Genomic DNA, 26,187 nt, shown 5'->3' on the forward strand with positions numbered 1-26,187 from the left:
CTGGTGGTGATGTTGTTGTTGGTGCTGGTGGTGATGTTGTTGTTGATGCAGTTGGTGGTGCTGATGCTGTTGGTGGTGTTGTTCAGCCTGATGATGTTGTTGTTGTTGGTGGTGGTGTTGATGATGTTTCCCTTAAGAGATGATGATGCTAATATTAGTGGATTTACTCCAGTTGCTGGATTTAATGATTTTTTCAGATTTGGTGGTAATTTTAGTGGTGGTGGATTGAGTGGTAGAAAATTTGCTGATGTTGGTGCCGGTACCTCTAAGGTGTCCTCATGTGCTTGTGAGTGCACCACTTGCAAGGACAAAATAGATAATTTGATTAGAAAGGTGGAGGAATTAGTGTAGGCCCAAGAAGCCACAAACACTTCTATCCAGATGTTGATATCTAAGAGAGGTATCAATCCATCAAAGAATCTTTCCTCACCTTATACTCCTGTTCATGTTCGGAGGAGGGGCAAAGAAATTGCTAAGGCACTTGCATCAGTTAGATCAAGAAAATTTGTTGCTACTCCGAGTAAGTCAATTGAAACTCCTCTTCTTGATGTTGGGCCTAAAGTGCTAAAGAAGGTGGACATTTTCAAGTCTGTACATGCCCGAAGAAAGAAAAAGGTTGACACTGCAATCAAATCCAAAAAGAGTGGAAAAACCATGTACTCAATGCATGAATTTGGAGCAGCAGACTTCAAGGCTTTGACAAGCATGGAAATTTAGTGGGAGGATTGGGTAAGTTTCAACACTTGTATATACCTATCTAATTCAGTATGTTGTTGCAACAAGTAGATAATCTATTGCAACAAGTTAACTAGCTGTTGCAACAGTTCCTTTATTTTGTTCAATCTGTTACATCAAGTTAACTAGCTGTTGCAACAAGTAGATAATCTGTTGAATCTGTTGCAGTAAGTAACTAACTGTTTTACTACTTTTACTTTAGTATGTAGATGAAGTCCTGCTTCTAATGCGTATGAGGAAAATCTATTTCCCTGAGTACTATGATTCCACTGACATAATCCTAGACCTCAAATTTTATAACAACATGCTCAAGAAGTACGCAGAATTGATAAAAGAGAGTACAGTTCCGAATGCCGTGCCTATGAAGGCTAGACTTGCTAAATTCAAGTGGGATGATAATATGGTCGATTATTGTAGGGGTTTTAGACCTTACCTGGGTGGCTGCTCGTGGGCTGGTGCAAAGAGTGTTTTAATAGTGATGAATATTGACGTCACACATTTTGTCACTCTCGAGTTCATGATTGAAAAGAGAGTGGTAAATGTGTATGACTGCAACGTTCCTGTCTACGAAAATGATGATTTCTTTTGTTTCATGCAGCCGGTAATGGAATTGTGGCCCAAGTTATTGAAACAGAGTAACATGTTCGCACACTTGCCTGCAAAGTTACTCAATGAATCGTGGGAATTTACTAGGCTAAAGAATCTCCCCTGCAATGTCACTAGTAGGGCGTGTGGTTCGTGGTCAATTACTTTTATGGAGGCTTTGCTTACCGGCACAACTGTGACAAAATCCGAAAGTCTAATCAGCGACAACTCTGTAGGGAGGATGCAATGGAGATGGGCATTACCTGTCATTGAAAAGGTGTTAGAGCCCTAAGATGGGCTGATAAACAATTTATTGATTTTGCGTTTTTTGGAACCCCAATGTGGCCTGTTGAACAATTTAAGTATATATTAGGTGTTTTTTTTATGACATTATGTAATTTAAGTATATATTAGGTGTTCAGTACCTTTCTAAGAAATTTTGTTAAGTATATATTAGGTGTTCAGTATTTAAGTTGTGTTCAATACATTATGTTCAGTAGTTTCAGTAGTTTTACACAAGTCACAAAATCTAACAACTGTTGAAGAAGTTGCAACAAGTTGATAATCTGTTGCAACAAATTTGTAATCAGTTGCAACAGATGCGTAAGTTGTTGCAACATATGGTTCAGTTGTTGCATCATATGAGTTAGTTGTTGCGACAAATCTAATTGTTGTTGAAGAAGTTGCAATAAGTTGATAATTTGTTGCAACAAGTTTCTGACCTGTTGCAACAGATGAGTCAGTTATTGCAACAAATCTACCAGTTGTTGAAGAAATTGCAACAACTGACACATCTGTTGCAACAAGTTTGTAATCTGCCGCAACAGATGGGTTAGTTGTTGCAACAAGTTGATAATATGTTGCAACAAGTGCATTATCTGTTGCAACATATGAGTAACCTGTTTAAAAAACTTACATAGAGTAAACAATAAATATCATTGGTTTTCTTTGTTTACATCTAAATATGGGCGAATCAAGTAGTTCTCATCAAATTACTTCAACGATCTCTCGATTTGGAAAGAATACACTTAATTGATCATATGTCCTGACTCAGAATACCATCAAATTGGTTAGGTACATATAGTAAACAATAAATGTCATTGGTTTTCTTTGTTTACATCTAAATATGGGCGAATCAAGTAGTTCTTATCAAATTACTCTAACGAACGCTCGATTTGGGAAGAATGCGCTTAGTTGATTATATGTCCTGACTCAGAATACCATCAAATTAGTTAGGAACATATAGTAAACAATAAATATCATTGGTTTTCTTTGTTTACATCTAAATATTGGCGAATCAAGTAGTTCTCATCAAATTACTTCAACGATCGCTCGATTTGGGAAGAATACGCTTAGTTGATCATATGTCCTGACTCAGAATACCATCAAATTGGTTAGGTACATTTAGTAAACAATAAATATCATTGGTTTTCTTTGTTTACATCTAAATATGGGCGAATCAAGTAGTTCTTATCAAATTACTCTAACGATCGCTCGATTTGGGAAGAATGCGCTTAGTTGATCATATGTCCTGACTCAGAATACCATCAAATTGGTTAGGTATATATAGTAAACAATAAATATCATTGGTTTTCTTTGTTGACATCTAAATATGGGGAATCAAGTAGTTCTCATCAAATTACTCTAACGATCGCTCGATTTGGGAAGAATACGCTTAGTTGATCATATGTCCTGACTCAAAATACCATCAAATTAGTTAGGAACATATAGTAAACAATAAATATCATTGGTTTTCTTTGTTTACATCTAAATATGGGCGAATCAAGTAGTTCTCATTAAATTACTCTAACGATCGCTCGATTTAGGAAGAATACGCTTAGTTGATCATATGTCCTGACTCAGAATACCATCAAATTGGTTCGGTACATATAGTAAACAATAAATATCATTGGTTTTCTTTGTTTACATCTAAATATGGGCGAATCAAGTAGTTCTCATCAAATTACTCCAACGATCGCTCGATTTGGGAAGTATACGCTTAGAATTACCCATCTAATCAATGAAATTACAGTCTAATCCATTAAGGAAGTTAGTGGATAAATATATTGATCACTGCATATCATTGAATCCCTTTGTTTAACACTAAATATCATTGGTTCCCTCTGTTAATCACTAAATATACGTGACTTATATCCTAGTTGTTGCAGCAATTGCATGATCTGTTGCAGCAATTCCATGATCTGTTGCAGCAATTGCACAACCTGTTGCAGCAAGTATATAATCTATTGCAGCAATTGCATAATCTGTTGCAGTAGGTAACATAGTTGTTAAACAAGTCATATCACTTGTTGGATAAAACACAACAAGTTAAGGAGTTTCTGCAACAACTCATTCCAGTTGTTGTAAAAACTCAAAACACCAAATAACTTACTGTAACAAGTCATGTCACTTGTTGGAAAACCAAGTTAAGTTAGTTGCTGCAACAAGTCCGATTGCATAAGCTGTTGCAATAGAATTTTTACTTGGTGGAAACTGTTTAGAAATTGCAAAACCACAGAACATACATTGGTGATTTGAGAAAGATTAACATATCATTTAAACTAATTTCGCTAATAGAAACAACATAAAAATGTTATAAAATCCAATTTCACAAACACAAACAATAGTAATTATTATTACAAGACATTGCAAATTTAACAACTATGGAACAGTTCGGTTTGGGCATGTAGTTTTTTTATGGCCAACTGTTTTGCATATGGAGCATTTGTTTTTCCTCGTTGCAAATGATTCCCTGATTGCACGCCTCCTCTTTGTCCGTCTTTTTCCCCGTTTGCTCGGATCAACATCTGGAAGAGGTATTTCTCTCTCTAAAATCTCCATAGGAACTTCCCAAGATTCTTCAGAAGGCAAGAGATTCATTTCCTCACAGTATGCAATTATGTAATTCTCCACCCTATAATATGGAGATGAGTAGTCATAAATCCGCCTTCCAAAGTCTTCACCATATTGGACTCGAGGCGCTGCCATAGCATGTGGGCAAGGTATTTTGTCCAAATCAAAAAATCTACAAGTACAAGATATTCTTTGCAGATCGACTGTTGCAACTGAACCGTGGCCGATGACGCTGAACTTGTAGTTGACAATTTGATGGGCCAATAACTTATTACCCAAGTTGATAAAATTTTGATATTTTTTTTCCATTAAGGGAACAAAGATGGTTGGTGAGTCGATGAACTCCATACGCCTCTCGTGAAATTTCTCAGTAAACCTCATGTTTATGGAATCAAATAGAGCAATAATGGGAAGTCCTCTTTCAACATTGAACAGTGAGTTCACCGACTCAGCAGCGTTGTCGTTATACAAATATACCTGACAAAACAAACATATTAGTGTTGGAATAGGTGGCTGAGGATCAGTTGTGTCAAAAATCAGAACAAGTACAATATCTGCCGCAACAAGTTACATATAGTTGCAGCAGATATGTTATTTGTTGGAAACAGAAATGTGCAAATACCTATTTCTGGGGCAGAATGCCCTGCTCCATCTGTGGAATCCAGCACGTTCAAGATGTTCGGCGGCCCCAGGAACCAAATCTCTGATTTGATTGAAATGGTCATTGAAGACATCAATATTGTACGCTTTTGCTGCTTTATAAATTTGAGATACGACTGCCCCATTGTGAAAGGTAGTTCTCAGATTTTCCCCTAGGTGCCTCATGCAAAAACCATAATGACATGTAGGGAAGACAATTGAAACCGCCTTTTTGATACTTGGATGTCTATCAGAAATTATGCACAACTCAGGGGTATCCTCTATATAGCTTCTCATTTGTTCAAAAAAATATTTATACGAAGCATCACATTCCTTGTCCACTACACAAAATGTCACTAGAAAAATATGATTCTCCGCATCTTGTGCCACTGCTGACAACAACACTCCTTCATACTTGCTCTTCAAGAATGTCCCATCGACAGTTATGACTTTTTTCATTTGCGCAAAACCAAGCATCCAAGCTTTATAGGCTATAAAAAAGTACTTGAACTTCCCATTTTCATCAACTTTCAATGTCGTCTTACTTCCTGGATTTGCATAACGAAGCATATAACGGTACGCATCAAGCACCGTATACCCGTGCTCATGTGTCCCCCTTGTCAAAGCCTTTGCAATCTCCATGCCCTTCCAGACCTTCCAATAACTTACCTTACAACCCAAATCTGTACGGATTGATAGACTCATATCTTTTATAGGTGGGCCTTTACCGTAAGCAAACTTATCTTTGAAGTATTCACCAATGACTTTCGCAGTTGCGTGTGGATTATGTCTCGTAATGTGCTCAGAACCACATGTGTGATGCTTTATGTAGGTTCTGATACCAAATCTGTCAGAACTTAAAAGCTTCACAGCCCTCAGCCACCACTTGCACTCCGGATGTACATATCTGAAGCAATACATAGTACGCGAATTAATCACCTTCTTGATTCTAAAATCTTTCTTCAAGCAACCAAGTTTCAACGAAGTTGCTAGTGCTTCCTTGTTCTTGAATGACATTCTTTTATAAAAACCTATTTCATCATCTTGAACATGGCTAGACTCTATTGATTGTGTAGTGCCCACTGTATTGCTTGCAACTTCGGTTATAGGAATCGGGTCAGCCCCACTTTCATTATCTGGGATATTCATATCCACCCCATCTAATTCATTATTTAACACATCTTGTTGGTCTTAAGATAAATTGTGGTTCTCTACCGAGCTTCCAACAACGTATACTCTTAAAATGGGCCTAGCTACATCATTCAAATAAGCACGCAAACGAACCTCATCAATTATCTTAAATGGCAAGACCCTCTGATTTTCAAAAGAGATGTGCATGTAAGTGATGGCAAGATCTTTTGGTTCACAAGTTAATTCGCAATAGGTGATGATTAGGTTCACAAAATCATCAAACATAACATCTCTTTGGACAGTCATCGCTATCGTCTCTAACGTGTCACTACCCTTCCATCGCCAAATATATCGATTGTTCTTCTCGATCCATTCACCATGGCAATCAACCCCAATTGTTATTGATTCCCCCGTTAGTGGTGTTCGAGGTACCTGAAGATATTTTGTTTAACAAAAAATTAGTCATGAGAGTACATACCAATCTATAACAAAATAAAACAGCTGCAGCAGTTGTTCCAACAGATTATTGACTTGTTGGAACAAGTGGACTACTTGTTGCAACAAGTAATAAAATTATTGCAACAAGTCACTAATCTGTTGGAGTCAGCTTCAGTTTTTTTGGGGTAATGTTTCAGACTGTTGAAGATGTCCAACAGATTAGTGAGTTGTTGCAACAAGTATATTACCTATTGCAACAAGTAGTACACTTGCTACAACAAGTCAATAATCTGTTAGAAGCAGCTTCAGTTTGTTGGGTTCTGTTTCAGACTGTTTAAGATGTCCAACAGATTATTGACTTGCTGCAACAAGTTGGATAATTGTTGCAACAGGTATTCCACTTGTTGCAGCAAGTCAATAATCTGTTGGAAGCAGCTTCAGTTTTTTGGGTTTTGTTTCAGACAAAAACTGAAGCTGACTCCAACAGATCGTTGAGTTATTGCAACATGTGGAACACCTGTTGCAACAAGTAGACAACTTGTTACAGCAAGTCAATAATCTGTTGGAAGCAGCTTCAGTTTTTTTGGGTTCTGTTTCAAACAAAAACTGAAGCTGATTCGAACAGATCGTTGAGTTGTTGCAACAAGTGGAATACCTGTTGCAACAACTCACTCAGTTGTTGCAGGTTATTTATACAACAACTTCATAATCTGTTGTAGAAGTAGCAACAACCACATTATCTGTTGCAACAACTACAACAGCTACTGTAAGTTGTTGGAAAATCAGTAGATTTATACCCAGATGATAAATTGACATAAAACAGCATTGTTGTACTTACCAAATGAGCGGAAAACACTTATGAAGTAATTGTCAGTGCTACACCAACAAAATCCAGTCAAAAAATTGCAAAATCGGGTGGTCACGTTTTTTTCTTTCGTGAGCAACAATGGCGGACGAAGAAGAAGAAGAAGAAGAAGAAGAAGAAATAGTAGTAGAAGAAGAAAGCAGAACAATGGAATGAGAGGAAACACTTATGAAGTAATTCCCAGTGCTACAGGAATGAAATCCAGTCAAAAAATTACAAAATCTGGTGGCCTTATTTTTTTCTTTCTTGATCAAAGAAGAAGAAGAAACGAGCAGCAGAATAAGAAGAAGAAGCAACAACAAGAAGAAGAAACGAAGCAAAAAAGAAGAGCAAAAAATGGTGGAAACCGCGCAGGCAAGCAGAAAAATTGACACTTTTTTTTTGTCTCTGTAGGGTTTATATAGCTTGGGTCAAAGTGTTAAAAATAAAACTTGGGCGCAAAGTGTAAAAAACAAAGCTTGAGATCAAGTGTTAAAAATATAACTTTGGGGAAATTCAAAACTCCCTAATCACTAATTCAAATTTATCACCCCTACTCAATTAAAAAAACTAGAGTTACCCAATTCAATTTTAAAACTGTTATAAAATAATAAAGCAAGCAAGAAGAATATTGTGGAGAAAGAGAGAAGAGGGGAGAGTTCTTATTTCTCTTGAAGGGATTCAATACAATGAAGAGAACATCTCTATTTATAGGAGAAAGTAAACTTAGTGCCAAAGTCACAAACCGTAAAGTTTCTCCTAAAGATAGACATCCATAATTAAATAATATTTATAACACTCCCCCTTGGATGTCTATTTGGTAGATAATGTGCCTCGTTAAAACCTTACTCGAAAAAAACCCAGTGGGAAAAAAATCTAGTGAAGGGAAAAAGAGTACACATTTCTAATAATACGCTATTTGGTTGCCTCATTAAAAACCTTACAAGGAAAAACCCAATGGGACAAAAACCTTGAAAGGGAAAAAGAGTATAACGCGTATTAACTCCCCCTGATGAGAACTCCAATCCAAAAACTTGAATCTTCACACTCCAATCTTGTGAACCATCTTCTCGAAAGTTGTAGTTTGTAGAGACTTGGTGAATAAATCAATCATATTATCGCTAGAACAAATATCTTGCACGTTGATATCACTATTCTTCTGGATCTTATGTGTGAAGAACAACTTTTGTGAAACAAGCTTTGTGATTTTATGAATCCTCTCTTTAGTTGGGCTATGTATGCTGCTGTATCTTCAGTCTTTGAATAGAGTTGTATTGTTGAAATCACTCCAAGTGCATTCCTGACTTGCTTTATAAATAGATGTTATCTTTATATGACTTGACTGTCACGTAGAACAACATCGTATGACTATAATCCCCCATAGTCATAGCAAAATATATAAATGCATTAATTGCATAAATATATGGCACTTCAGGACCAAACAATTCTGCAAGTTTCTCATTTCAACTTCTTTCAACAGATAATCTATTTCTTTTGAAAACTCTTCAAGAGTTTCCATAATTCTCAAATCATCAACTTGCACTAACCAATATGTCAAATTTTGATTTTCACAAAGACGTAAGGATAAATAGAGTCATTTGTGCCCTTAGTCAGTAAATATTCATTAAGGCGATAAAATCGCGTTCACCTTACTTAATTCATATAAGAATTATGAACAAATTTCTACAACTTGTATATGCTTCAAGCATTTAAAATTCTTCAGGAATTCTCATATAATTTTGTCAAGTAATTCATATAGGTTGTGACAACATTTATTTCTATTTAAATGATGTGACATTTTCTGGTGTATGGACAGCAGGTCCTATAAGCTTTACGCTTACCAAGATGCGTCATTTCACTTGATAATAATTTCTATGTTAGCATGCTTTAATATACATAGAATTTAGATCCTCACAATCTTTTACAATATTGCGTTATATTGTACCAAAAATATCGTCGACGGTATATCATTTATATCGGTTCGCAATGTGACATAACTTTTTGAGATCTCATCACTTCCATTATTTTTAGGTACCTAAACCTCTCATGAGGTTTCATGAAGTATTATGTCGTAGGCTCTTCAAGAGCACATTGCCTCTTTATAATGATCATTGACCATTTGCTCCTCTGTCTTTTCAATGATTATTGCATTTGGAACCGATTAGTTTACCACGCTTTATGCATGTTGTAGACTATGTCCTTCAGCGACATGAATTAAATAGGAGCATTTTGCAGCTGAAATTAGAAATTAATTTTGGGTCAGTAAATGCTTCTATTTGAGTTGAATTATCCTTTAAATGAGGATCATACTAATGATAATTCATAGCATATTCCTCAGCTGCCTATTCTCTCCCCCTTATGTTAGAAAAACTAACATATATCCCATCTTCTTTGGGGGAATCCATCTTTGCGCATCATGGTAGATTCATTAATCATATACCACACATAAAAAATTGTTATATGGAAACATTTGGTTCCTAACCCTGAACCAATTGTGAGGACAGAATTTATCATAATTTATTGGTCTGAAGCATACAAGTGATGTTGTATACAATATATCATATTTCAGATCACCACATGAAGTTTTGTTCTCATAAACAATGGTTTAGCTATTTATCAGAGGCATTCAACGTCAAACCAGCTTGGTATAAACTAGCATTAACAAGATTAATTATCTTGATTACATAATATGAAAATTGCGCTCTCAACTCAATCATTTTTGAGCAAGTAACTTTGCATATGTCAAACTGTAGGTTGACAATAAACACACATGTGACTGTCTTATCAATGCATGTATTTAAGACATCACATAACAGGTGAACGGACCCATATTCACCTTTTCTATATTTTCAGAATTTGGGAAATTCAATCCCAACATTAGCCAGTATAATCCACTTAACATGAGAACAAGCAACAAAAATAAATTCTTGAAGAATCTTCTGGTTCTTCAATATATGTCGAATATTCAATCTGCACATCATATTTGAATCGGGATGGCCAAATTGCTCATGCCAACTGATAAAATTATCTATACTAGTAAACTTCAGATTTACCATGCCATGTGTTATTTGTTTTAGTAAACTTCTGATTTACTAAGACATGAATTATTTTTCGCATCGATAAACTTCTGGTTACCGTGACATGTGATTTCATCATGCTTATATTGTAGTACACTTTGGAGAACAAGGCGTGTAACCTTTCACATACTATAATATTGAAGATATTTAATTCTCCCATCATTTATAGCTTCAATATGATAGTCATGATTTACTTTAGTAAACTTCGGGTTTACTACAACTTGTGTTTCGATCATAACAACTTTGTGTAGTACAATCTAGAAAGAATTACAAAACAGTATATAAGCTCTTCAGGAGTCTTTAATTTATTCTCCATAATCACATATTGTTTGGACACTACTAGTGTCGTGATCTTCTAGATAAATAATTAGCTCTTCTGGAACCCTTAATTGATTTAGTATTGTTAAATATTACATTGACATCGCTAGTGTCATGACAAAAAAACAATGCAACCAAATGAATATTTAAAGACATTCTTAAATTCATACATGACAAAAAGTAAACGTTAAGTTATACAGTCTTTGATACTTCTATCATCAACTTCTTGGTAAATATCTCCTTCAGGGGAATACCCATTAACATCCGAATAGTTTGTATCAAAGAGGCAACCACATAAGTATTTCTTTATTCAGCAAGTAAATATAATATATTAATGTGGTCATAATTGAAAGTATTTTACAAAATTTATTTTCTTTTCCTTAAAATGATACATAATAAAAGTATCCAAGATAATTTGACGTAAGACATATACGTGTATCATTGACCTTCATACCACAAAATAATATTTATATCCTTTTTCATTTGCTCTTACAAAATATGTGGGACAATGGACTATCAAGCAGGAATGCAATTAATTTTTATCATAAAAGAACAACAATTATCAAAATATTTGGTGAAAAGCATAGTTGACTTTTAATCCAACTCAATTGTATCCATCTAAGATAAATTTTGACACATCATGTTAATTTAGTGACATTTCAATGGGTAACCATATGTATCTCCTATACCCGTAAAGAAAAGGACTCATACTAAATAATTATCGTCAGTAGTTGCTCTAATCAATTTCCATATTCGTGTTTAATAATTTAAACTCACTAAGCAGTACATTATTTTCACAAGAATGTTATCACATCATAGTCGGTACTTTATCACGCAGCAGTACAACATGCATCCTATAATATTATAACTTCACTTTGAACAAATAGTATAACTGGTGCTAATCAGATTGAGGTAATAATTACCCAACAAAAATATACCATAGGCATAACAATCTGCTAGAACATTTAAAATGATTTTAGGAAAAATAATTATTATGTGACTAGATCATTCTTTTAAGCATACATTTTGTAACTATTTCATATACATTAAGTTGTAGCAGTAACATAAGCTTTTGGCTTGGTAAATACGATTACCTTTGAATGAAAAAGGTAAAAATAAGCATGCCAAATTTTGATAACCAGCCAGATCACATATCCTACAAAGCCAAGAGTAAAGTTCAAAGTCTTACCACTTCGAGAGTAAAGTTCAAAGTTTTACTACTTCAGGAGTAAAGTTTAAAAGTTCTACTACTTCTGGAGTAGATTTCAGAGTCTTACCACTTTGAAAATAAATTTCAGATTTACTACTTCGAGAGTAAACTTCATAGTGGTACCACTTCGGGAGTAAATCTCAAAGTTTATCTCTTCTGGAGTAATTTCAAAATTTGCCTCTTCAGGAGTAAATTTTAATGTTTACTACTTCAGGATTTTAAAAATACAATATTCAGATATTTCTTCTCAATTATTCTACCTCTTCTAGAGGTGAGACGTGATATTCTCACTACTTAGAGACGTCTGTATTTATAGTCTTTACTAACTATTGTCATTCACTTTAGGGAATGAATCTGTGTTTATACCATCAAAAGTTCTATTCTTCATGAACGAATCATAATCATCTGAACTTGCCTTAATCATATAAAATTGTGATCACTTAGAACCTCCTTTAAGATATTACTACTTCAGGAGCAAATCGAGGCATAAATCCAAATATTTCTCTAAATATCACCACTTCCCAGTGTTCATAAACATAAATATAATATTATCATGTAAAAGCATAATTGAAATTTTAGATAATTCAAATAGTACATATACGAGGCCTTGCAAACTAATTAACGTTTTGCTATCCTGTAATTAAATATCCACTGAAAAGAATGGATACAAATATTCAAGGCCTTTATGCAGTTCATTGTCATGGAAAATATTGTTGTTCTTTAACATATAGTACGTAAGCATAATGTCCACTAGACTGTTTTGAGGAAATATGGCAATAGATTTACCAGAGAGAAAATTACTTACCTGTAAGGGTGAGAAAATAAGACTATAAAGTCAAAGCTCAAATCTTGCCTCAGCAAAGCCTTTTGTGGTCAGAGGGACCGAACAATAGCATATTCCAACCAAAAAAAAATAACTCATCAATTTTGAATTTCTAGATTAAGAGTGATAGAGCCTATAATGTATTATAAAATAATAAAGCAAACAAGAAGAATATTATAAAGAAAGAAAGAAAAGAGGAATTCTTTTATTTTTTTTGTTAGGGATTCAATATAATAAAAAGAACATTTCTATTTATAAGAGAAAATTAACTTGATGCCAAAATGACAAGACCCTAAATTTTTTTCTACATATAGACATCATAATTAAATAATATTTATAACAAAAATCTATTTATCACCTTTAATTAAAAGCCCCCATCATCATCAACCCCAATAAATTTTTACTACATAATTTTCTAGGGCTTTTTTTTCAATCCCAATTCTTTCGCCGCCTCTATCAGTAAAAATCATGCCTCGCCGAAGCACAGGTAAATTTCTCACTTTAAATTTATTTACTTTCCACGTTGATATTTTTGGAGGCAAATTAATTCATCATAAAGTTTTGATTTTTTCTTGTCATTTGAGTTTATAAAAATTCCTGTTTTTATGACAATATGAATTATTCCTTAATCCCAAAAAGAATTGACAGTGTTTGGTTACTCCTGCAAATGGCTGTACAAAGAAGAATTTGATTAATTCAACTTTTAAGACTTTGGAACAATTATTAGAAAATTAAAAAAACGAAACGATTCAGTTTGAACAGCAAAGGGCGATTACTCTGAATAGTTGTTTGAATAACGAGATACATTTGCGTACCATTAGTGCAAATATTGTCAAACATGCTAAGTAAAATCGATTTATCAATATTAGAACCTAGATGAGTGATAGTACTAACAAATTTGATTTGTTGATACGAGTTGATTTCTTGTTATGGTAAATTGAAGACCGTTCTTCTTTTTATTTTATTTCATTGGGGGTGACTTCATATTTGGAGGCACTCAATTGAGCTCAAGTTAGGTGAATATCAGGTTGATTGTATTTCTGCTCGGCGTTGAGAGGAATTGATTTTTGTAGCATTGATTTTTGAATTGTATTTTCACCAAAGAGCCACAGCTTATTTGTGGTTAAGAGACAATAGTTTTATTTTTAATTGTGTCCTTTGATATCTGTATTGTTTAATGAGGCCAGAAATTTTGTCATGAAATTCTACAATTGCTAAAAGGGACAGGATAAAGACTAAACTTCTTACGATAGGGCATGCAGAATTGCTTAAAAGCTCAATTATATGCACTTTAGTTGCTTAAAAGCTCAATTATCGCACTTAAAAGCTCAATTATCGCACTTTCTTTTAGTGCAGCATTCTTCCTGTTCAATGTATAGGATCGAGGTAGTAATATTTTTTCTGGCTGTCTTTATGATATTGTTGCCACCCAATTCTATACTATTATTGTTGTATTGGTTTGCTACTCTAGTTCATTTTAATTCTCCATCAATGTTTGCATTTGGTAGTTTACCATTTGTGCTGTAGTCTTCTATTGTAATTTGTTAGTTTCATTCTTCGCTAAAGGAGAAAGGGGCAGCTTTTTGTCCCCCCTTTTATTCTGGTTTATGATTTTTGATTTTCCTTGTTTTTGTTGTTTAGGAAGATCTGCTCCTCGTCCTGCCTCTCGTGCAGCCCCTCGTCCTGCTCCAGCTCCAGGTTGGTTTTTTTGGTAGTCAGACTTCTATCTCTTTGCAACTTATTTATGTCATTTGGTTGGCAGTCTTTTTGGTCGATGTGGTTTGATCTCATTCCTTTGCTTTGGCATTTTCATATTTTATCTCATTTTTTTTTTGCAGTGCACCATGCTCCCCCACCGGCTCCCATGCAAAGTAGTGGCGGTGGCATGCTTAGTGGTATTGGTTCTACCATAGCTCAAGGTATGAGTATATCCTGCAGTATGTACTGTGTAGAGAAATTAAGTCACGGTTCGTCAATTATATTTTGTTGGGCAAAGTCCCTTGTATGTTTTATGATTATTGTGTTTACAGGGATGGCCTTTGGTACTGGAAGTGCTGTAGCACACAGGGCTATAGATTCTGTTATGGGTCCACGCACCATTCAACATGAAACTGTTGCTTCCCAGGCACCTGCTGCAGCAGCAGCTCCAACAACCAGCGGTGCTGGTTCAGATGCTTGCAGTATGCATTCTAAAGCATTCCAAGACGTAAGTGTTAACTTCACCGTTTCATTATTAAAAAAAAAAAAGTGTTTTCCACCTATTAACCACTTATTATTTGCAAAATGGAGATTGCTCTTTCAGCCTACCTAGTCGGTTGACCTGTCTTTTTTTAACTAGAAGATCCTGATAATGTATTGTTCTTTGGTTCAACTTGCAGTGCATCAATAGCTCTGGAAGTGACATTGGCAAGTGTCAGTTCTACATGGACATGTTGTCTGATTGCAGGAGGAACTCAATGCTGAATGCCTAGGCTTCTTGGCTGGGTATCATTTTTATAACTTTATTTTCATTCTTAATTGGGAGGGGATTTTATCTTAAATAAGCTGTTCAAGCATGTTAGCATGTGAGATAAGGGATTGTGTGCATTAGCCTTTTTTTAGTGCTACATCTATTATTTGCTGGCATGGGTTCAACAGTATTTAACCTTGATTCCTATGTTAGTAACTCGCCATTTAGCGTCGTTTCTTAAAGTTCCATTTTATATTTAATTCTGAGCATGAATTGGATGGACTATAAGACAATTGTTGCACAGATCTGGATCACTTTCCTGTATGGGTGAATCACAATGCACGTTGGGCTTTATCTTTTATTCTGCTTGCCGTTGTACCATTGATTGTGATATTATCTGTCTTATGAGAGCAATTAGTATTGACTATGGATTTGAATCTTGTCATTCCATTTATATATAACTAAAGATAGAGGAGATAAGCCGTGATGTTGGTTGAGTCATATGATGGTAATTCATCTGTATGAATGTTGAGTTAGTGATTCATCTGTATGAATGTTGAGTTAGTGATTCGTTCGGTTCTTAACAAGTACTGTGGCAAGCTATCCTCATATCTTTTGAACTTTCTTTGAGGCTTTAATTCGGGCCTACTTCAAAATGAGTTGGCTGACCTTTTACTCAAAAAGTTACTCCATCAGTAAATTAAATTAGAGAAATTTTGCGTGGCTTGGCATTCTCAACTGAATATGTAGCCATTTTGGCTCAAATCTCAACTTATTGTTCCTTTTAGCCCTGTTTTCTTTATGGTATCCCTAATTCCCCTCATCTCTTTCAATCGAATACCACTGTTGTAACCACCGTTGCCCCACCATATCGATTGCCAATGCCTCCTTTGTGCCACTGCAGGAGTTCGTTTCTGATTACCTGCCAAAAACATGTTCTTTGATATCAGGATGTGCCAAAAAAATCAATATATTCTCAACCTCTCAACGTCATAAAATTTGCGACAATCTTCTCTCTGCCCTCTGCTCGGCAATGCAATGCCCATGCTCACAGCGAATTAGAGCAATAATCTACCCCCGTATGTCAAACATCCAAATCACCTTTAATCTTATTCGAATTTTATATATTGTCTCGTTCAGGTGTTTTCAACGTGTACCAACCACACTTACCAAAAATGATAAATGATATTATCTGACTAAGTGAGTGTTAATATTATCTTCCTATACATTTCTGTGAAGTGCCAATTAAACAATCAACATCCTAAGGTAAATATAGTTGTAAAACTGACATTTGCGATCCCTTATGTCTTCCGTTAATTAGAGAAATTTAGTACAAAAAAAGTTCTCCGAGTTGTAATCTGATAGAGTTATAACCGTTCTGATTTAGAGGACTAATAAAGAAAACAATTCGCGTACACTCCATGTTCACGCCAAATTATTGAATAATATATAACATATTATTTGCATGCTTGTTTATCACTATAGTTTAACATGTACGTATTTTCTTACCAAGTTATAACTTAACCTATGATAAATTAATGTAACATGGTGCAAACACTGAATGTTGACTAGCATTTCTCGGACTGATGCATGTGGAAATTGGAGAAATCAAATTTCTTACAAATCTATAAGAAAGAGTTTTGTCTTGCTGTCACTCTCAACTTCAAAAGCTGAATTTCACCGAACTCATCAACTTAGTATCAAAGAACTATACCTTATGACGTAAATCTTCATGTTTCTCAATACACACCGCAAATCTGATAAAACTTCATGGGATCTAAATATATCAAGTTCTCCTTGTGCTTTCGCTCAACTCATTCACCACTATGAAGACCTGCGACCCCGTACTTCTCATTTCACAATCATAAAAACCTTGAGAACAAGATTTCAAGTGATCACAAGAACAAAGTCACCTGCAAAACTGAAGAACTAGATCCATATACAGATTTAGTCTAAGTTCTTTATGTTGTTGTAAGTCTTTGTTCTGTTATGCTAAAATTGTAAACCTACTCTTCCCAAAAAGGAAGCTGTTGTTATTTCAAATTTTTAGTAATTGTTAGGCAGTTTAACTTTCAATCTATTAAGTGGTACCCTTGGCTAAAGTTAGCTTAGGTGTATTAGTTAGGTTTGGCTAGAGGTGATCAAACGTAGTTTTCTTGGCTAGAGGTAGTCAAGTAGAGGTGCTTATAATCAGTGTATTGTGAGGGTGGAGGGACTATGGGAGTTAGTTCCTAGGTTGCATAAGCGTTATTATAAAGGTGAGAGATTATAGGAGTTAATTCCTAACTTACGATATAGTTGTAACCCGAAGTTGCTCTTGTAGTGGAGTTGAAATACTACTGAGGTAGGTCGTAATTTTTAATCCCTTGAACAAGGATTTTTCCATGGTAAAAGCAGCGCCTTCTTTACTTACTGCATTGCATAAGGGAACTGGTACACAAACAGGTTCCTCATACACTATTTGGTGGACGAACAACTAATGAAAATTGGTATCAGAGCGGGTGCTTTCTAAAAGGTTAACTCCTAGAAAGAATCTATAAAATGGTTGCTCCACCCAATATGGAAGAATGTCAATCTTTCACCAGGCCACCCAAATTTAACGAAAAATACTATGGGTGGTGGAAGACTAGAATGCACGACTTCATCATGGATAAAGACTCAGAGCTTTGGGATATCATCTATGATGGCCCCTATATTCTAGTACACATAGGTAAAGATGGTGTAAAAGCCACTGCCAAGACAAGGAAAGAATACAATGATGCTGACAAGAAGGCAGTAAAGAAAAGTTGTAAAGCCAAGAAGATCTTTGTGTGTGGAATAGGACCTGATGAATATAATCGAGTCTCAGCGTGCTCAGCTGCTAAAGAAATCTAGGAAGCTCTTCAAACTGCCCATAAGGGAACAACACAGGTGAAGAACTCCAAGATCGACATGCTCACCATAGAGTATGAAATGTTCAAAATGAAAGAGGAAGAATCTATTCACGATATGCACACTAGATTCACCTCTATTATAAATGAGCTTCATTCTCTAGGAGAAGTCATCATAACCACCAAACTGGTAAGAAAGTTTCTGGATGTGTTACTTGATTCTTGGGATAGCAAGGTAAATGCCATCTCTAAAGCCAAAGATCTCAGCACGTTGACTATCGATGAGCTCATTGGAAATCTTAAGACACATTAGATGAAGATGTCGATGAAAAAGGAAGGAAAAAATGAAATCAAAAGGGAAAGGAGCCTAGCTCTCAAACCGGCTAGGGAAGACTGAAGTGACGATGAATTAGAGTTGGCATATCTCACACAAAGATCCCTAAAATTGATTCGGAAAAATGGTGGAATCCAGAAGATGGGAACCTTCAGCAAAAATCTCAAAGGAAATGAATAGCTTGCCATAGGTGTGGAAGACCCGGTTACTTTGCTAAAGAGAGCCCTCTAAACAAGCAGGACAACTATGACAGAGCTGCAAAAAGGAAGCAGTTTCTGATAGAAAGTTTAGAAGAAAGGAAGCTATCAATGTTATAGTAAAACATGCACTTGCTGCATTGACGAAATCTTCCAGTGAGTCTGAAGAAGAAGATGACAAGAGGAACACATCAATGGTGGTCATAGAAAATGAAGCCTCTAAGTATAAGTCAATTTTTGCACTCGTGGCAAAATCAGACTCAGATGATAGTGATGAGAGTAATGAAGATGCAGAGATAAATTTTCTTGAGGTAAAGAAGAACAGGAAAGCCTACTCTCAAAATAAACTCAGGTAACTGTCAGGCATGCTAATTAATGCATATCATGCCCTTATCGCTGAGAAAGGTGCACTCATTCATGAAATAAGTGATTCTGAACTCAAAAGAGACAATATGTTGGTGTCAATTGGAGAGATGAGGGGACAAGTTGATGAGACTAATCAGCTGAATATTATGATGAGACAAAAGCGCATCTTCAAGGGCGAAGCCAATAGAGCTCACTTGGAAATTGAAGAAGAACTCAAAAAGGCAAAACCAAGTCTCATTAATGAGATTGAGAGAAGACAGTTAAAGGAAGACTTCAATAAGATCAAGTTTGATCTTGATAGAGCTCTCAAGTGTACCTGGTCTTCTAATGTGATCACTTCTACGTAAAAGAGTAAGGGAAGTGATAAAAGAAGAAAGTGATTTTGTGAAAGAGAAGACCCTTACAATCCCCACAAGTATGTCTCCACCACTAAAAATTGTTTGTGCATCCATTGTGGACGAGCAGGTCACTGCAAGAGTCTTGCAAAGCAAGAATTGATTTAGTTAAGAGGAACAAAGAGTTTATCGCAAGGAGGGTAAGTTTGGGAGAAACTGGTTCTCAAAAGAAAGGACCTCAGAAGGAGAAAGGGAATGTGCTGCCTGTTTGGGCGAAAAGGTGCCTGATCCATCCCTTCTATAATTATAAGGGACCCAAGCTGGTTTGGGTTCCAGAATCCAAAGACTGATATCATGTGTAGGCTGAGGAGAAAGAGAAGAAAGGAAATAGTTAATTAATCTTCTGAGATAACTTGAGAAGTCTCTCCTCAAAGCCTTTACATCAGGATGTGTGTCTTTGTCATCTAATGGAAAGGACACATCTTAATATCATAAGGTGCATTTCAAAACTCAATCGCTCTAAGGGAAGCAAGAAGGAAAATAAGCAGAATGTGAAAATACTGGGTCAAAAGGTGGATGTGACATAAAAGGGGGTATGCACACATGGGAAGTGCGGTACAACGCATGAACAAGTTTTCAGAACTGTTGCTCAGCACTGTCAAATTGTCTAAAGACCCGATCTCCCTGTGACTCGGGTTAGTAGTTCTGTCAAGTGTCTCCTACTTCTAAGTTCAAAAAAAAAAAAATCCCCTGGATCAACGCTTCAATTCTGAACCAATACCCTTTCTTTTATATCCGCTCTGAACAGTCATCTCTGACACCTTAACAACAACTATAGGCTTTCTCGTTTTTTCACCATCAATCTCTCTCTCTTACATAATGCCTTCTCTGGTACACATCGGTTCACACTCTCTATGGATAATCTAGAAGATTGCGAATGTGTCGCTGAAGGAACGGGTTCCACCATCTCTGTCCTGACCGAAGCCCTAAAGGCAGCAAATTTTAAAATCGAACAGCTAAAAGATGAGAATGCTCTCCTGAAGGATTAGTTGAAAGCAAGAGTGGAAGAACTCCGGTACCAAATGCTTCAGTATCTGTCACGACCCTAATTACCGATCGTGTGGGCACCTACCTTATTATCACTAGTAGGCGAACCCTTATCCATTAACCCATTAATCACTAGCCAATTTTAACTTCTTTAACCATTTATACTCAACAAGCAATGATCATGTGAATGAATAAATAAGTAAATAAAACAATTCATAATTAATAGATAGTATAAGTGCGGAAGTCTTAACTGTTACACTCCCAAGATCTGAAAGTTATCGTACAAGGACTCTAACTAACAATGTCTAAAGAATGAAGTATATCTCAAATATAATAACAAAGAATGTGTTGAATAAAAATAGACATCTGGACAGAGAGATCTTCAGGTGGCATGGCATGGATAGAAGCTCACCCCCGGATTTGATCGAGCGACTAGTTTCAAGCTAGAGATGTAATCTGGATGAAATCTCTGGAACACAATCTGCACTAAAAAAGGGTGCAATAAGGTTTGGTATTCACAAAAAAAAAAAAAAAAAAACAAACCGGAAAAAATAATCCAAAATTCGTTTGAATTCCTTGTTTTGTTGTTGATTCTAGTGTTAGATTCGAGTTCCTTAGAGTTCTTAGGTTCTAAATCTGAAGTTTGAGTCAATTGAAGTTAGATTTTCAATTTCCACCATTGTTAGACCTTGAAACTTGAAGGCTCAAAGTGAGTCTTATAGAAGAGGTTGAAATTGAGGGTTGAAAGTTGTTGGGTTGATTTCTCCTAGTTAAGAAGGGCAAGAATCCAAAAATTGGAAAGATTTGGAGTATTTCGGTGTTCTTGATCTATTTGGTGAATCTGATTTTTGGTGTTTGAAGACTTGTGTTCTTGGATGTTCATATGTTCAAGAAAAAGTTCATGAACTATTATTTCTAGAGTCTCCAATCATGCCATTAGTTTAGGTGTTTTGGGTGATCCAAGGTTATATTTGGAAACTAGACATCAAGATGGTCATTTTGGTATATCATTTGAAATGTTTTGAATACTTGTGTTCTTGAGTGTTCATAAATATTTTGTGAATGTTCATGTGTGTTCTTGATAATTTCAGATTTACTAACTTTGTTTGATCTAATTTTGGTGATAAGTTAAGCTTTCAAGGTGTTAGGGAGTGTGAAAGCTGTTGGGGAAGTCAAAGGGGACTAGTCAAGAGTTGATTCCCAAGGAGTTGGAGCATTGAACTTCTCCAAAACGTGCAGAAGGGGGCTGCACTCATTAGGAGAAGTAAAAAAATCAGTTTGGGGTGTGTGAAAGGGTGTACAGGCAAACAAATAGTCAAACCATTAATTGACACAAGTTCCCAAGTCAATTCTTGGGAAGACTAACAATCACCTTGAGAAAAGAGTTTCCAAGTTCCTAATCACCTCTTGGGAAAATGAGAAGTCAAGTGTGCAAGTCCCTAGTCATCTTTTGGGAAGACGAGAGGCTACATTGAAACTTGTAGTAATTAAATTCCAAGACAAGTTGGTCAAAGAATATTAATTAGTAAGACTTAGGGGTCTGCCTTGCACGTTTTAAGGGGGGTTGGGAAGCTTCTTAATCCTTTTTTTTGTGACATAACTTCTAGCTAGTATCCATTGAGTAATTACCTACTCAAAGTTTACTAGTTCTTGAGCTATAACCTTTTCCGTGCTAATTCTTTCAAGCTTTTCTCGTTTTAACTCGCGTGAATTGTTTGACTCAAGTGCGCCACAATTAAAAGAGTCGTCCGACTATAGAGTCCATAATCTCACTCTAATCCCGAAGAGGTAGTATCTTTTATATAATTTGGGAGATTGAATTGGATTTGGTCAATTCAGAGGAAGCCAAGTACTACAAGATGGAGTGAACCAAACCTATTGTATCATTGAGTGAACCGAGCGCCACCCAAATAAAGTAAGTGTAACATCCCGTAAATCCGAATTAGGTATGAATGTATGAATCTAGTATAAAGGTGATATTTTAGCTATACGAATCTATTTTGGATGAACTCGGGTGATAAACAGTCGTTTTGAAGTTAAACCAAAAAGTGAAGTTCTTAAGGCCTTCTAAATTCGTCTAAGTCTAGGACAGTCTGTACTTATGGCCTGTTTTCGGGTACTTGCGTTAGGAATTTGTGAAAACTTCCTTCTTGAAAGTTGTAGCCCTTTAAAATACCTTTCCAACGGTATATTATAGGGGTCAAGGGGACATCTGTATAAAACGTTATGGCCATTTTATTGAAGGATTACAGAGCAGTCCGTTCACTGGTCATGTTATACGAACTTGTTATACGACCCATATAATTTTATACGGACCGTATAACTCGTCCGTACTTCACGAAACATCAAGTCGACGTTCTGTTTTCAGCCATGATAAAATATGGTCATATTGTACGGACCGTATAATATGTCCATATAACTTCCACCTCACTTTTGTATAAATTCAAGCGTTCAGTTCTTTTATTTCATTATTCACAATTCCAAGCCCTAGCAACAATCCAAAACATCAAGGTAAGTCAATCCAAACCCTTCCAACTCAACTCTAACATATACTCTAATAATCTAAGCAAGAAATCATTTTTTCTAAACTAGGGTTTTCAAGAAAACCCATCTCAAGGTTCAAGAATTCAAGATTTTGGAAATCTTCTTCAAAGTTAAAATCTTTAATTCAAGTTTGGAGCATTACCAGGTATGTAGAGTTACTATCTAAGTGTGGGAACATCATTGTTCTTCCCCACGCCTCATAATCCATAAATTATGATTTTCTACTAAAACTAGGGTTTCTACACCATGTTCATGAAAACCCTAGGTCCATGTCCATGAATAGATTATGTATGAATTGCTATTATTCTATCATTGTGTTCTTAATAACTCCATATGATTATTGAGAATCAGTCCATAATCCATGAAAACCCATATCTTGTATTCCATGGGTTCTTGCATGCATGTTTTTAACTAAGAATGATTATTTCATGAATATCCTACATGTCTACAAGTTTTCATGCAACTATATTATATAATTATTTTCATGCTACGATACAAGATATGTACATGCTAAATACAAGTTATTTCATGAAACCATGTTTACAAGTTATTTAATGAAACCATGTTTACAAGTTATTTCGTGAAATCATGATTACAAGTCAAGTACAAGTTAATTCACGAAAATCATAGGCTTCTTAGCCAATTATATCATGTTCATGTTTTTGGGAGTTGCACGAATTACTGAGAAGGCTCAGATAGCCTGAAACTACGTAGCCATCATAGGACAAGGATCGCTCCGCCCAGTTAGGACGATTTCTTAATTTTACACTGAATGGATCCATCAGGCACGTTACCACCTTATACCCTGACAAGGTATGGGGGCTCTGCTGGTCCGGCGAGGTACCAGACTCCACGTACCCACGTGGTGATATCACATGGTCGGTTTATGAAATGCTCTCCCTACTTATCATGTTTTACTTATGTTATATATATATGTACCCATGCTCATGCTCATGCTCATGTTCATGTCCATGCTTTCAGTTTCAGTTCTTATCATGTTATTCCATGTCCCATGTTATTTCTTTCAGTTGCTTTACATACTAGTACATTCAGTGTGCTGACGTCTCCTTTTTATTGCCCGGGGGCCTGCAATTCACGATGCAGGTACTAATTTACAGTATGGCGCATCTGCTCAGTAGGACAACATTCGTATCAGCTTATTGGTGAGCCCCATCTCATTTGGGGTTTAGTCAACTCTTTATTTTATGATTAGCTATGCATCTAAGGTATGCTGGGGGCCTTGTCCCAGCGAGTATGTTTTCCATGTTAAGACTTATGTTAGAGGTTTCATAGACTAGACAAGTCAGTTATGTCATGTCACACTTTCGGAGTCGTATAGCCATTTTGGCTCATTCATGTTATTTCCGCACTTATGTTTAAACAAGTATTTTGGTTAAGTATTATGACTTATTGCATTTTATAAAGGCTCATCAGGCATTCACGTTAAATTCCGCTCATGTTATGCCTCATGATGATTCAGCAAGCCATGTGGTTCGCTCATTCACATGCAGTAAGGCACCGAGTGCCGTGTTTCGCCCAGGCCATGATTCGGGGCGTGACAGTAAGGGAGTGAGTATGGTGATTTCTAACTCATAACCTTTTCTTTGAGCTTTGTTATGCAGGTACAATGGCCCAAGGTGCAATGAGGACTAAACTCGTTCAATCGGAAGTAAGGACTAGATGGCTTACACAAAAGAGAGGACCACTATTTCCAACAAAAGTAGAGAGATTTCCTAAGCCAAGGTTTCAAAAATTGAAGGTGAATGTTTGTGGGTATAATGGCTTTGATCTAGAGCTTGACGATTTGTGTGACTCCACATTCATCTCTCCTTATGCGGCTGATTGGTTGAATTTGACATGGGTTAAAAAGAGATATCCATATGACTATAATGGGTATAAAGTTGAGTGGATGGTCAAGGTGGTAATATCTCATGGAGATTATGTTGAAACAGTCCGATGTGATGTCTTTCCCCTAAAAATAAGTCACTTATGCTTTGGATAGCCCTGGTTGCGAAAATATGACATTCCAAATGTACGAGATTGGATAAGGTATGTCATGGACGAGGAAGGATGGCCTCTCTTTCCATTCCCACTTCCGAAAGAAAATCCCAATAGTTCATATGTCTCTTCTATGCCTATAGGGGAGTATAATGCCCTGCAAAATGGGAAGTCTGGGTTGATTGGAATGAGTGGGCTGCCACAAAAGAAATAAGAGAATGGAATTGAAAAGAACATGAGAGAAAAGAAAACTAATGAGGGAGATGAAGTTATTCACTCTAACACTCACAATATTTCTTTTTCCTCTAGTTTTTTGAATTCTTTTGTAGGTACCATGGGAAACAATCTTGAGAATGAGCCTCATACAACGGAAAATCATGAAAAGGATGCAACAATTTTGGAAGAGCAGAATTGTCCGAAAGAGGGACTTGAAAGTAAAGAAGATCAATCTTGTGAGGCTAAAGGTAAGTTGGCTAAACTCACTACTTTAGATGCTAATGTTGAGCATGTTGATTGTGTGAGTATGACTAAGGATTTATCTTGTTTGGGCTTAAAATCTTCTTTGTCTTGTGATGATAAATTGAATGAATCTTGTGGAGATACACTAGTTATTCTCGGTTGTGATCTTGCAACTAAAACTACTTGTGAGTTTGATGTGATGAAAACTAGTGTTGACACTTGTGATGAGAGTCTTAATGCAAAAGACACAACTTCTGTGGTTGAAAGGAGTAAAAACAAGTTGATTGATTTTAATGTTTTGTCTTTGGAAAGCAATCTTGAACCTTGTGTGTATGTGAGTAATATTCCATTATTAGTTGATGATTATTCTAGTTATGATGGAATTGTTGGCCATAAATGTGATTGTTTGGAATTAGGCACACCACCCATGTTTGATAAGGAAGAAAGCAATTCATCTTTGAGTCTTTCTAATGTTGAATCTGCACATGATAATGAAATCGACTTAAATGATGAGTTTGAACATGTGGACTTCAATGATGTAATCCATATGGCCATGAAGATGATCCAACTATGCCATAGTGATGTGGTTGAGATTGATACTGCGGTCGAGGTTGATATTAATATTGTAATTTCGAGGACGAAATTCTTTCAAGAAAGGGAGGATGATGCAATCCAAATTACCACGGTGACGACTCAAGTGTTCAAGCCGAGAAGACCCAAATTGAAGCCCGAAATGATGTGGATTGAAGCCTAAGATCTGCCCCACAGAAAGAACGAGTCTAGCAGCCCAAATTAGGACTTCTAAAAGCTCTAGTCTGAACATGAGGGGCTGGACTAATGTGAACGAAGGAAGCTTCCCTTTTCGTGTTTTCTAGGCTTATTAAAGGCTATTTTGACTTTCAATATGTGTAGTGGATTTCTAGGCTTCTAGGAGT

The 26,187-nt window shown here is 36.0% G+C and overlaps 1 protein-coding gene across 3 annotated transcripts; it reads left to right on the forward strand.

Annotated features, from left to right (window-relative positions):
• The first annotated feature begins 12,983 nt into the window (after nucleotides 1-12,983).
• On the forward strand, nucleotides 12,984-24,219 carry LOC132606437 (uncharacterized protein C6C3.02c-like). 3 transcript variants are annotated; one of them, XM_060319935.1, is made up of 6 exons: nucleotides 12,984-13,140; nucleotides 14,295-14,351; nucleotides 14,492-14,572; nucleotides 14,684-14,859; nucleotides 15,032-15,137; nucleotides 23,900-24,219. In XM_060319935.1, the coding sequence occupies exons 1-5, from the start codon at nucleotides 13,122-13,124 to the stop codon at nucleotides 15,122-15,124; spliced, it is 426 nt and encodes a 141-aa protein (XP_060175918.1). In that variant the 5' UTR covers nucleotides 12,984-13,121; the 3' UTR covers nucleotides 15,125-15,137; nucleotides 23,900-24,219. The 3 variants fall into 3 exon arrangements, with proteins under 3 accessions (XP_060175918.1, XP_060175919.1, XP_060175917.1); XM_060319936.1 differs by lacking the exon at nucleotides 23,900-24,219 and adding an exon at nucleotides 15,407-15,689; XM_060319934.1 differs by lacking the exon at nucleotides 23,900-24,219 and having other exon boundaries at nucleotides 12,985-13,140; nucleotides 15,032-15,405.
• The last annotated feature ends 1,968 nt before the right edge of the window (nucleotides 24,220-26,187 follow it).

The sequence above is a fragment of the Lycium barbarum genome, chromosome 8 (assembly GCF_019175385.1).
Source record: "Lycium barbarum isolate Lr01 chromosome 8, ASM1917538v2, whole genome shotgun sequence".
NCBI lineage: Eukaryota > Viridiplantae > Streptophyta > Magnoliopsida > Solanales > Solanaceae > Lycium > Lycium barbarum.